The sequence below is a fragment of the Ciconia boyciana genome, chromosome 11 (genome assembly GCF_034638445.1).
Source record: "Ciconia boyciana chromosome 11, ASM3463844v1, whole genome shotgun sequence".
NCBI classification, from domain to species: Eukaryota; Metazoa; Chordata; class Aves; order Ciconiiformes; family Ciconiidae; genus Ciconia; species Ciconia boyciana.
In genome coordinates this window covers 2,904,508-2,917,821 of record NC_132944.1, presented here as the reverse complement: position 1 = coordinate 2,917,821, position 13,314 = coordinate 2,904,508, and the positions used below count along the sequence as shown (strand labels likewise).

The 13,314-nt window shown below is 40.8% G+C and overlaps 2 protein-coding genes across 15 annotated transcripts in view; both read left to right on the top strand.

Moving 5' to 3' along the window:
* HRH1 (histamine receptor H1) lies at positions 1 to 5,508 on the top strand. 4 transcript variants are annotated; one of them, XM_072876404.1, is made up of 3 exons: positions 1 to 190; positions 601 to 698; positions 2,230 to 5,508. In XM_072876404.1, the coding sequence occupies exon 3, from the start codon at positions 2,350 to 2,352 to the stop codon at positions 3,775 to 3,777; it is 1,428 nt and encodes a 475-aa protein (XP_072732505.1). In that variant the 5' UTR covers positions 1 to 190; positions 601 to 698; positions 2,230 to 2,349; the 3' UTR covers positions 3,778 to 5,508. The 4 variants fall into 4 exon arrangements, with proteins under 4 accessions (XP_072732505.1, XP_072732507.1, XP_072732508.1 ...); XM_072876407.1 differs by having other exon boundaries at positions 25 to 122; XM_072876406.1 differs by lacking the exon at positions 601 to 698.
* Positions 5,509 to 10,830: 5,322 nt separating this feature from the next.
* Positions 10,831 to 13,314, top strand: part of ATG7 (autophagy related 7) — a 158,192-nt gene continuing 155,708 nt past the window's right edge. For 6 of the 11 annotated variants that reach the window (XM_072876187.1, XM_072876184.1, XM_072876188.1 and 3 more), the window contains exon 1: positions 10,832 to 11,226. The gene's annotated coding sequence lies outside the window, so the exon portion shown is untranslated. The other 5 variants (XM_072876192.1, XM_072876194.1, XM_072876195.1 and 2 more) reach the window with 5 other exon arrangements.

The following is a 13,314-nucleotide window of genomic DNA, read 5'->3' as shown; positions in this document are numbered from 1 at the left end:
GGCCTCTCTGATCTTCTGACATCTGTGACTAGCTGTCGCTGAAGAACTATACATGGCAGAACCTGAAGACTGTACAGAATACAGAATTACAGAATACAGCTCTTGAGCTCATACTCCACAGTGTATGTATTTCCTCTGCCTGTGGATGCCACTGCTACCAAGCTTGCGTCTTTCATAATACCAGGCACTCGTAAGTAAAGCTTAAGGAAGAAAGAATTTTGACTTCTAAGAAAGCACACAACCATTTTAGCTTCAACCCTGATTACTGGAATAAGAAAGGGATAAAGTTAGCATGAAATTAACATTGAATAATCTATTGCATTGTATTGTTTTGACCATTTTTAGAATAACAAGGATGAGAAGTCCCACGGTATCTCTCCATGTTAGTTGTGTAAATACTTTGAGTCTACAGTCACAATTTCCTTCCTCCTTGCTTTAAGAGATTTATCAGAACATAATCTCAGCCAAGCACTATAAGAGAAAAATGGCAGGAAATATGTATCACTCTCACAGCATTTTTCTTATATATCCTGGAGACAGAATTGGTCAACTGATCATATGCTCCAAGACTTAATATTTTAATCATTTTTTGGACTTTAGATCAACTCATGAAGTTAGCAGTTGGGAAGCAGAAGATATACCAAAGGCACAGAGAATTTCTAGATAATGGAATAGCATATCTACTCAACTTTGAAAAGGTGCTTTTCTTACCTCTACATTCCCTCCCTTCTATCCTTGCCCCTTTTATTGCCAATATTTGAGTTACTATGCTTGTGCTAGGAAATGGAAGAAATAACACATTTTACAATTAAGGCCTATGATCTCAATATAGAACCTCTACGTTCACAAGTGAAGTATGCATCTATAGTTGTTTCCCAATGCAGGTCAAGTCACCATAAAGCTACACACCACTGTGTCTGTACAAATGAAATCTGCCACTCTTTAGTAACACCTGCAAAACAGTATGTAGAAATGAATGTGAGTAGAAAACAAGCCTAACTGGGCAAATGTGGCCCACTGTAAAAATGGGTTTTGTATATGCCATGGTGACTGTTTAGTAGGTTGTCCTTTTGTTTTTTTAAGTGCAGTGCATGTACTGGAATTCCTAGGCATTCTAATCATGGGGATATAGAATATTTTAAAGAATTTTCATTCTGAAGGCTCTACACACGGCTCATGCCAAAGTTCTAAGCAAATAAAGATAGCTCATTTGATAAAAGATTAATTATAAAAGAAAAAAACAACTTAGGCATAAAGGAAAGGTTTGCTATGTGTTCAGTCTCAACTCCTCTTATTTCCAGTTTACTTTCCACTTTAATGCAGCAAACAGCAACAGCAAGCACGCAGGAGTGACGTGGCTTCCCCAAGTTATTGGAGAACAGTTCTTGCATATGATTCTCAGGCACCTGAACGACTTGTAAACTTCAGCCTAAAAGACCCTATATTTATATACATTTGAGAGTCTGCAAGATGCTTATTAATCCTGAAAAATCCTATTATTTTCCCTGAACTTTTATTAGTTTGTATTTGAAATAAAACAGGGCTGCCATTTTTAAAAGTTTGAAATCTGTGTAAGCCTAAACTGGGTAGCAAGAGATTACTCATCACCTATACTTTGAACGACTGCTTACCAGTGAAAACATAGGCACTGGCTGCAACCTTGGGAGTTATTTGAGACTCTGTATCAGCTAAAGGTCTGTGCTGGCTGGAGTCTTTTTATTGTTTGGAACACCTTGTCACTTGACATCCTATGATACCCTATTATTGGTGGATAATTAAATCCAACTGCTGTATTCTCAAACTATTAAGATGTAGTTTGACAATAATCACTGGTTTGTTTAAAACTATTTAGTACAAAACATGTTAATTTGCTTTTTATTAACACACTTTAAATTGGTTTGCCAATATGTAGTTTATGTTATGGTTCATGATCGGCTATTTAATGAGATATAAGAAATTCAAACAGTGAGGACTGAAATCTCTTCTCCAGGTTCTGGGGTCAGAATTCTATGAAGCCCCATGAAACACCTCTGCAAACCATTTTGGACTGGTTCATGGAGCTTGCTCCAGTACTTTTCATAGAACACATCTTAAATTACCCATGTGTAAAATGTTGTAAAAATGAATTATTTGGGAAAGTCCTAAAGGGACAGTGCTAAGCTGAAGCACAGATTAGTGTTATTACTTTATTTTAGTACTACAGTGATTGGGCGTATTTCTTTTCTGTAGCTCTGGAAATAAAAATCACAAAGCAATCCAACACGTTTTCATCCTGGAATGCAAGCCAAGACTGAATTTCCAAGGCCTGGACATCATCTCTGATTTTCGTTCTGTGTTCTTGTGCAAAAGATGTCAAAAAACACAACAGAGAACTCGACTATCCCTCACCCAGCTCTTCTAGGTCTGTTCCTGGGAAGCATTTCACTGATCACTATTGTCATGAATATATTAGTACTCTGTGCTGTGAAAACTGAAAAGAAGCTGCAAACAGTTGGCAATTTACACATTGTCAGCCTCTCTATTGCAGATCTTATAGTTGGTGCAGCTGTTATGCCCCTGAATATTGTTTATCTCCTAAGTTCTGCGTGGACTCTAGGCTTACCAGCCTGTTTGTTCTGGCTGTCAATGGACTATGTGGCCAGTACTGCATCCATTTTCAATCTCTTCATACTGTGCATTGACCGTTATCGTTCAGTTCAGCAACCACTGAAATATCTCAAATACAGAACAAAAACGAGAGCATCGCTAATGATTTTGGGGGTTTGGTTGCTCTCTTTCACATGGGTCATTCCAATCCTAGGATGGCATGTTTTTGCTAACAATGGACAAAGGGAAGTAAAGGAAAATGAGTGTGAAACTGAATTCTCTAAAGTCCCCTGGTTTAAAGTGTTGACAGCCATTGTCAATTTCTACCTACCCTCTATCATGATGTTATGGTTCTACTATAAAATATTCAGAGCTGTTCGAAAACACTGTCAGCACCGAGAGCTCATCGATGGATCATATCGGTCTTTCTCAGAAAAAACCCCCATACATCATTGTAAGACGAAGGATGAGCAAAATATTTCCCTCCAGAAGCAAATCTTAGATGAGAACACCCCTCCCAAAGACAAGCAAACCTCCCCTCAGCCCAAAACTACGGAGGCAGAGCTTCATTTCAGTAATCCTGACAAGCCTTCAAAGGCATTAGTTAGCAAGAGTAATAGGAAAGTCCTTAAATGGAGCTGTTTTCCTCTCACCGCTGACCAGTCTGAGCCAGGCCTGGATAAAGCAGGAAAGAAGTGCGTGTGCGTAACGAAAGACAACGAAAATGAAGAGGAGCCTTGCTCACAAGACAGTGACTTAAGCGATGCATCAGACAACCATACTTTCACAGAGGAGGTACCCTGTAAAGAGAACTCCAGTCCTAGCCCTGAAAGAGCCTGCAGTCCTCAGGAAAAGACTGAGAACAGGGATTTCAGAGGACTGACTGACGTGAGGAAAACCTGGCAAAGTCTGCACACCCATTCCAGACGGCATATTCAAGGACTGCATGGGAACAGGGAGAAGAAAGCAGCTAAGCAGTTAGGGGTCATAATGGCAGCCTTTATGCTGTGCTGGATTCCCTATTTCATATTATTTATGGTAACAGCTTTCCATAGCCATAAACAATTTTCGAAATTACACATGTTCACTGTATGGCTTGGCTATGTGAACTCCACCTTAAATCCATTCCTGTATCCTCTTTGTAACCAGAATTTCAAGAAGACATTCAAAAAGATCCTTCACATTCACTGATGCTGGTCTGATTTTTTTGAGCTAAAAAGCAGCTCAAGAGTTCAACCAAACAAAATGTTCCAGTTTCAAAGACAAACACCATGGATAAAGTAGAAGACTTTGGAAAACTGTAATTTATAAACAAGTGTTAGTAAAAGTGGGAAACGTGTAATTAACAGCTTTAACACATTTGAAGAAGAACTAATTCACATCAGGAATCTGAAAAACTCAGGGGCAATCTCAGAACTGTTACGCTGTTGTACACATTTTACAATTTGAGATTACCTCTTTCATCATGTAGAACAGAAACTGGAGATACAGATAGAGATCTTCAGTGATTATAAATTGTTCAGCTACAGAAAAGGAAGAAACAGAATAAGGTTTCTGTGATTGGCAAAATATATTTTTCTCTTTCAACTTACTCCATTAAACACGGGAACACATTGCTTGTGAGGAGAGATCTGCAAGAGGAGGTACTTTGCATAGTCAAAGAAAAAAGCTTCAACTGTTTAAAAAAATCTACCCTATTTATTTATAGATTCCATCAAATCATAAACCTTTTTGAAATGTCAAGTCATACTGTAACCTACCATATCTCTTTGATATCACGCTTGCTTCATTTATACCTGTACATGTTAACTTCACTGGAAAAAAAAAAGTATTTTTATGTCCTAGAAATTTGGCTAAGACTTTCCATACTCAATATACTATCACTATCTATTCAAGAAGGGTATGCTGTTGTTTCTAGACTTACAGAATATAGTTGATTACAGACTACACATATTTTCTTCTTCCTACAAGTTGGCAAATAACCCAAGCATGCAGTGGCAATACTAATCCATATATCCTTATCTTGTAGTAGGCAAACTCTTCCTACTATAATGAGGCAAACTCATGAGCAACAACTCAAGCTTGCAAAACAGAAAATAAAATACATTAAGTATGTTTACCTTTTCTGTCCTTTATATTTAACTGCATTTTATAAATCATGCTGTAAATACTGTAAAATATTTCAGGAGAAACACACAATAATAGAATACTTTAGGTTGGAAGAGATCTCAGGAAGACATCCAAGTACAACCTACAACTCAAAGCTGGGCTGGCTTTGACATTACATCATGTTGCTCAGGGCCTCGTCCACAAGTTGAATGACAAGCATCTGTAAAAACAGCTTCATCTGGAAAAGCTGGGAGGCAGCCTTGGCAGAGAAGGTTGCAGCTAAGGTTCACTCTGCCAGCTTTGAGCATTCACTTGCTCAGCCACTGATTTAACATTTTGGGAAGGATGATTAGAGAGGATCCTGAAGGTTCAATGTAAAAAGCATGTCCTCCCATTCATTTTGTTGTGCTGATGAATTTACCACTTCCTGAATGTTTTCTTGCTTCTGAAATTGCTCAGTTAGCTTAACAACAAAGTTTTGATGGAACTGGAACTCCTTCAACTGAGTACTGTCAAGACTTTGGTGGGATGAGTTGAAGGGATGTTCTGTGTAATATCTTCAGTACATCAAAAGCAAAAAATGGTAGTTTAATGGTTGGAGGAAAAATTCTGAATCCTATGCTCTTAATTAATGATCTTGAGCTACTTGGAGTCCCTCTGTGCCACATGTGCCTATTTCGTAAAGTGATTATGACAAGTAACAATGCAACACCTAAGATAATGTTTGCATGATGCTCATAAATTTTGGATATAATACACTAACTAAATGCAAAGTATTATTATCCTCTGTCAGTTTTATTTCTCTGAATTAAACACTTGAATGTCAATAGTTGTATTTAAAGTATTCAATATTAAATGAAGCCCTAATATCTCTGCATTTTAATAAATTGGAAAAACGTGTTAAAGGAATAAACTTAAATTCAGTCTATTTCAATGTATCATACAAGGTTCAGAGATTAGTTCACTTTGGTCTCAAGTAGCATGCAGGAAAAACTGCAATTGGAGAACTCAAACCTAGGAGAAAAAAAGGCAAAATACAGAGAGAGAATATAGAAGCAGCAAAGTTCATTCCAGAATTCAGACAACTTTTTCACTGCAGGAGCCGTATCTGCACAAGTAGCAAAATATGCCTTCTGTTGGACTGCAAAGCAGCATCTTTTGAAACATATGCTCTAATCCAATGGCCTTTCACAAACAATTGCTCAGATTCACAGCCATTATGATCCTTTTTCTGTTGTGATATGCAACAGCAATTGTAGCCAAAATGGATGGTAATTGAGGTGATCTCTGAGGAAATAAAAAAGCAGCACATTAAGTCAGCTACAGTTATTGGTGTACACTGCTGAAACATGCTCACCCAAGGGCTACTTCGAGTTATCAAGAAGTCTGTCCTCTTGATCATGACAATTGCCTTTTCTGACTTTAAAATGTATTAATATGTGAAACAGCAACCTAAACAAAATCCCTGAAAATTGGTCTAAAAATTATGATGATTATAATAAAGAATACCTCTGGTACAATTAAAGAACATTCAAACACAGAACAGCTAAACCTAGGCAAATAAAGCTGCCTGAATATTTTTTATCTCCTTTCATTTTTATCCATAATCTTAGTGTAACTGTTTTAATAATAAAGACAGGGGAAGTTGTCATAGTGGGCTTCTCTGATGTGATAGCTATAATAGATAATAATAAAATAGGAAAACAGGATACTGCCTATTTTAAACTTCCAATTAGCAAGGTGCCTAACAGGATTTATCAGTTTATTTTACTGAATAGGCAATTCAAATGGCTCTGGATGTAAGAGAAGCAGAGGAAAGCAAATTAGGGTAAGGAATGGAGAAGCCTACTACCACATGAGGCCAAGCCTCAAGAGAATATTCCAGGAGTGGTTTCCTGCAAAACATTTTCAATGTTTTTCAGTTAATAAACAAGGTCAGAGGACTCATAGCTTTAAGAGAACATAACAAATTTCTTGGAATTTCTTGGACTGGAGTTCTACTTTGAATAAGGTGTGGTGAGAACAACCAACCTCTCTTCTAAGAGGCAGAAAAATATATTCTCACAATTTTTTCTGTGTCAATGGTGACATCTAGTGGGTAATGAGAAGAATTCCGGGCTTCTGCATCAAATACTGTGTATCATGGAAGTTTATTAAAGGAGGGGGGTGCAATTAGCAAGTGGATCCTGCCATCTAGTACATGTCCCATATTATTTTCAGGAAATGTCTAGTACATTTTCCCATATTATTTTCAGGAAATATGGCACTCAATAAAGGAAACATTAGTGTAGGTGCAAATTTTGGCTTCATTCCATCATCTAAAAGGATTCCGTTACATTCTCTGTGAGACCACTTTGTGATGCACTTTGTGATAGCACAATGAATGAAAATGACTGAAAGATTCACTTTAAAAATGTATTTCTAATCCTAAGATATTAATACAGACGCACCGTAGACACCTTTGAATAGTCCTAAGAGCAGGTCCCAAATTCTGCAGATTGCCGTATCCTTCCACTGCTATCAGGGATGCTAGAGGACTATCCTCCTAACTTAGCTGGGGTGGCTTAAAGTCCTAAAGATGCGGTGTAAGAATACACTTGGAAGTTTCAGTGCATGCATTCCCTCCACCAGAATGAGAATTAGTTCAGCTGGAAATGCCAACTTAAGTTTAAATACTACACATACATATTCACTTTTGTTTATGCATTAAGTACAGTGACAAAATTATTAATTTTCATCAAATTATTTGTCTATTGAAGAATTAGATGGTAAAAAGAACAATTAATGTTAGCACTGTGTGAGAAATAGTTCATGAAAATGTTTTACACTCCTGATACCGAATTCCAAATTATCTTTAAAAATGATACATACCTGACTCCGGAATAAATCATTTCCACACAGTCATCTTACAGTCTAAGATAGAAATATAAAAAATCAAATGTGAGATGTACACTCTATACATGCACAGACACATGAGCACACATACCAGGTTACTACAAAATTGTCGTTTGAGATCTCCACCAGTTAAAAAGTATAAGAATTCCCACTGAAAGAGACGTACATTTGTGTATGGTAATGGTTAAAACCATATTGACATCTGGTAAGTCTAACGATGTTTCCATTTTTAACAATATTTGTATCCCTTATAATTTTGTTTTGTCTACCAATATACCTTATGTTTAAACTCTGTTTCAACTAAAATATACCTTAAAAGAAGTACACAGCACCCATTGCTATACATGGCACTGTGTAATTAAAATGAATGCCTACTGGGTAATTAAATGGAATGCCTTGAGTAAACCCAGTGCCTTTTGTTTTGATCAGGCATAACTTAGTCTTCAAAACCAACACAGTTAGGCCTGGGACCTGAACTCAGGTCTCCTACCTGGCAATCTAATTTCCTCCTTACTAGATATGAATAATCCCTCAACTCAGTTCTTTGAGGGGTAACAACTGCTTCTCTGTATCATACCAAAGTGTTCCGAGGGGAGGCACTCGCCTGTGCCTGAGAGATTAGCGACGACGCTCACAGAAGACTATCAGCACGGCAACTGCAAGATGATACCTTTTTCAGCACACTCCTACTTTCTTCCACTGCCGATTCTAGTATTCATTGCTACAACAGACTTTTAATTTTGCAGTGTCCCCCCCTTGCAGCAGTAACAGGTGTACAGCATAGGACTAGATGACTTCTGACAGCGTTTTTTGTAAATAAACTGATAGAATAGTTCTGCCAGGTTCTGCCTATATTTTGTGAACTTGTTCACTGAGAATGTTGTCTAAAATTCATTTAAATCCCTAAATGGAAAGCACTATATAAACCTAAGTAAATATTATTTTTATTAAAACTCATAACAGAATCTAATCTGAACTAAATAGTTCTGAGAAGTTATCTTCTCCAAAACATGTTGAGTCCATATTCCCCAAGAATGGATGAGTTTGAATCTGCTTCTATTTTATTCTCATCTTCAATTCCAGGATGATTTTCCCTCACTGCAAGATTTTGCTTAGAGAAATTGAAATTTTTGAGGTTTACAATGCATACAAGTTTATTACTCATGTTTATTACAGACACTTTTATTTGCTCCTAGGAGGATCTCACAAGGTAAACCATAACCATACCTGCAACAATCAGTCAACTACAGCATAAATCTCAGATTAACTTTGTTATAGCCACTTTCCTGAAGATCCCAGGCACAGAGAGATCTTTGACTGAAGCTGCCTCTTTCTCTTACATTGTAAGACTTCACTGCGGTGTGCTCGTACGTATACATCAGCAGTTTCATGTGTAAATCTCAAGTTTATTTCCCAGGTCAGCTAGTCTGTATAAAAAATGATGGTCCAAGACTGCAAGCCGCCCAGATGCATCTCCCATTTCCCTGAAGCTACAACTGTTGTGCAGAAATCTAACTCCTGGGGTCTGATTTCTTTTCAAGTACGACATGTCTAGTCGAGATAATATGGGGATGTGCGCTCATAGAAGGGTGTCCCTCTGCCCTGTATTGGCATTATTTCTCATGACCTACGTTATGTGCTGACAGCTGTTTCATAAACCACATTATGAAACTGGAACTGTTCAAAGACTATGAATCTAAGCTAGGTTATAGTTCTATAGAGACTGGGTAACAACACTCCAGCTGTTTTGATGGGATGTCATCAATGTTCCCTTTATATTTCATGTAAAGAGAGAATACAAAGACCAAAAAGTGATAAAATCTTTTCCAGCCTTGGGGAAATAAACTGCAGCACTGAGTTATGAAGTGTCCAACAGAGTAAAGGTATTACCAATGCTAATAAAGCCAGTGGCATGCAGAATGAGGAATTGTAGAATTTTACTGACGTAATGCAATTAGATTCAAGGTATAGCATCTATAGCAAACTTCCCAAGTTTATTCCAATTTGTTTTATTTGTGAAATTCCCGGAAGGTCTATTCGGCCCATGCTCCACAGCAAGGTCCTCTATCCAAACATCAGGTCCAAATTTGCATAATTAGCAGCAGCAAAAAATTTCCCCTAATGCAGCCTGAGCAATTGTCTTTATGTGACTTTACCCACGCTTATCTGACTGAGAGCTTTTCCTCTGAGGCTTACTTCCAATTTTGCTGGCAGTTTCTGCAACATGGTTGTTACTGCAGTATTGTGTGCTCCAAAATAGAAGGCAGCTCTGGCAAATTTGTTTTCCCTGATCGGTAAATGACATGATCTAAAGAGGTAATGCTTGTTTTGTACAAAACACACTTTGCTTTGTATTCTAGATCTGCAAAAATCAATATAGACTCATTAAAAAATTTAGGTTGGAAGGGACTTCTGGACGCCATCTAGTCCAACCTCTGGCTCAAAGCAGAGCTAACATCAAAGTTAGATCATGTTGCTCAGAGGCTTTTGCAGTCAAGTCCCCAAGGACGGAGATGACAAAGCTTCTCTGGGAACCTATTCCAGTGGTTAACCAGCCACATTAGGCAAATTTTTCTCTATATATTCTTTCAGAATTTTCCTTGTTTTGACATGTGCCCTTTTCCTTTCTGCTTTTTGCTGCACACCTCCGAGAAGAATTTGCTTCCATCTTCTCCACTTTAGGTTACGTAAGACTTCCATTAAATCGCCTTGTTTTCTCCACGTGAAGCAAACGCAGCTCTCCCAGTCTCTCATGTCATATGCTCCAGCCCCCAGACCATTTTAGTGACACTCTGCTGGCCTCCTGTCAGTCTGTGACCTCTCTCTCGTACTGGGGAAGTTGGAGGGGACACAAAACTGGCCACACAACCCCAGATGCAGCCACAGGACTGCCGAGTAGAGGGAATAGCCACACCTGACCCGCTGGCTATGTTTTCACAACTCAGCCCCAGCACGGTTATTTGTCACAGCTGCGGGGATGCGCTGCTCACTCACACTGAATCCCCGAATACTTTTTTACTAGAACATCAGGACTGTATTCCAACCAGAGGATCCTGGTGCAGATTCACGCAGCACTCATTACCACAGCGGAGGAACACGCTGGTTTCAGGCCGTACCGCTTCATTTTCCGCTGGTGCCTCGAGCGGCGAAGCGGGAGTACCTCGCACTCGCTCGTGTGTTCGCACGCTTGCTCCGCGCAGCTACAGCCTGCGGAGACGGGGCCGGGCTGGGCGGCAGCGGGTGCGAGGGGCGGAGAGCGCGGCGGGGGCAGGCGGGGCGCCGAGGCAAGGCCGGCCCGCGGCAGCGGGCTTGCCCCGGCGCCCTGCGAGCCGTTCCCCCGCGGGAGGCGAACTCTCCGCGGGCGGGCGCCCGCGCAACGCACCACAGCCCGCCCTGCCCCTGCCCCGGCCCCGGCCCCGGCCCCGGCTCGGGGCTGGCCCGACCGCCGGGCGCAGCCGGCTGCCAGGGCGGGACGGGACGGGACGGGACGGCCCCCCCTCAGGCGGAGCCGACCGACCCGCGGCGCGTGCGTAGCGGCCGCCGCCTCGCGCCGGCCCCCGGTGACGTGGCCGAGGCAGGATGACGTCACTTCGCCGAGCCACCAGGCAAGGCAGGAAGTAGAGAGCGGTGTAGCCGGTGAGCGGTCCGTGCGCGTGCCCGTTGCGCTCGGGGGGCGCCGAGGGCGGCTCGCGCTCCCTCAAGCTCCCGCCGCCCTCGGGTTCCCGCCCCGCCCCCGCGCCCCGCGAGGTCGGTGGGTGCCGGGGCCTCGGGCCGCCGGGCGGGAGAGCCTCGGGGCGGGCGGGCGGGAGCCGGGGCTCCAGTCCTGAAAGGCGGGCGGGAGCCGGGGCTCCAGTCCCGAAAGGCGGGCGGGGAGCCGCCTCCTGCGGCGCGGCCGCCGCCTCCCGCGGCGCGGCCGGTCCTGTGCCGGCGTGAGGAGCGAGAGGCGGCGGCGGGCCCCGCAGCAGGGCTGTGCGCCGGGAGCGGCGGCTGCCGCGCTCGGAGGCGGGAGCTTGCGGAGCGGGTTGGCTCCCGGTGCCGAAGGCCGCCTTTTTGCGTCAATAATGCTGTTAGAAACAGGGAAGACTTGGGAAGAAAATGGGCTCGATAACGGACACCAGATGAGCTTAACGCCCCTCGGCCAAGAACCAGCTTTTCTGAAGGTGCCCCTTATGTAGTGGTAGCAAATAGAAGTTTCCTTTGTCACCTGGATATAAAGGAGGTTTTCAAAATACTCAACTCTGGACCACAGCATAAGAAGTTTTCTAAAAAAGCTGTAGATTTTAGCGGGTTGTGTGAATTTGGTTTAAAACCCGTAACTTCACAATAGTTTTAAATGCTGTTAAACTGCTAATCATACTTTTACAGCAGCTTAATTATGTCTGTTGGGGGAAGACAAATATTATTAAAAGTCTTGGTGTGTTTTTCACTTAATATATTCCTCCATTAGATCAATTTTAAATGCCTGCATATTTAAGAGCAAGTGCTAGAATGTAGACTAGTGATAGCGTGTCTTTACTGTGGGTTATGCTTGCTGATTACACTTGTTAAATTTCCTACCAGTCCCAGAACTTAGGAGTGTCTAAAGCATACTGGTAAATCTTTTCACTTCAAGCACGTTTTTTCAACTGGGCTCTTTTGAAACTGAGAGTTTGTTCTACATTTAAAGTTTTGGATGTCTTTCCTTCTTTCCTTCTTTCCTTCTTTCCTTCTTTCCTTCTTTCCTTCTTTCCTTCTTTCCTTCTTTCCTTCTTTCCTTCTTTCCTTCTTTCCTTCTTTCCTTCTTTCCTTCTTTCCTTCTTTCCTTCTTTCCTTCTTTCCTTCTTTCCTTCTTTCCTTCTTTCCTTCTTTCCCCTAGTGGCTATTACTACTATTAGAGACTGTATGTGAATTTCTGTATGCAAGTTCTACAAAATGTATACAGTTCATCTTTTGTTTCAGTATTCTAAAATTTGTTGCAGAGATTTACCTTGGCTTACTGGTCTTGTGTTAAGAAAGCATGTAAGTGAATATTTACATCAGAGTACATTAAAGAATATTTTCAAAAGTGTCGGTACATCAGAAGTGATTGTGTATGCTTCTCTGTTTGCATGTGCATAGTATAGTGAGGCCCCCTGTTCCTTCAGCTTTATAATAACAACAACTCTTTAGGTACAGTAATAACGAAAATAAGTAGGGTGTTAAAATTCATTCCCAGCGGATGCTTTTAGGCTGGTATTTTCAGTGTTTATTACTCAGGTACTGCTAGGTACTGTCAGCTGGCTTCTTGATAATTTAAAATGTTTGACAGTATACTTTAGTGTTGGATGTGTCAGGTACTTATTTTAACAACAACGAAAAAAAGCAAAATGAAAACTTTACCTGTTCCAATAGTTGAACATCAGCTTTTTTTAATGGTTAATTCTGCAGGGTATAGGAGAATTTTTTCTTGCCTACCACATAGTTTTTACACTGGTGAAATGTTTAACTTAAAGAAAATTCAAAATGAGTAAACTTCTAGTTTTAATAGAGCTTGTCTGGCCAGGAAAGTAACAACATTATGTTGCTTTTTGTTATTAATTAAAAACAAAAAGTGTTAAGTAATACCTTCCCAAACTTCTGAAAAAAGGGGAGGAAGGGTTTAGTGTATTAATATTGACTAGGCAGCTATTGAACCACTGAATAAAAGTTTTATTATGGAAGTCGCGGCATCAAGTACCATGTAATCTGGCTGTTATTGCTAACACC

Excerpts from the sequence above, each read along its gene's own strand:
- HRH1 (XM_072876406.1), top strand. The coding sequence starts at position 2,350 with ATGTCAAAAAACACAACAGAGAACTCGACTATCCCTCACCCAGCTCTT.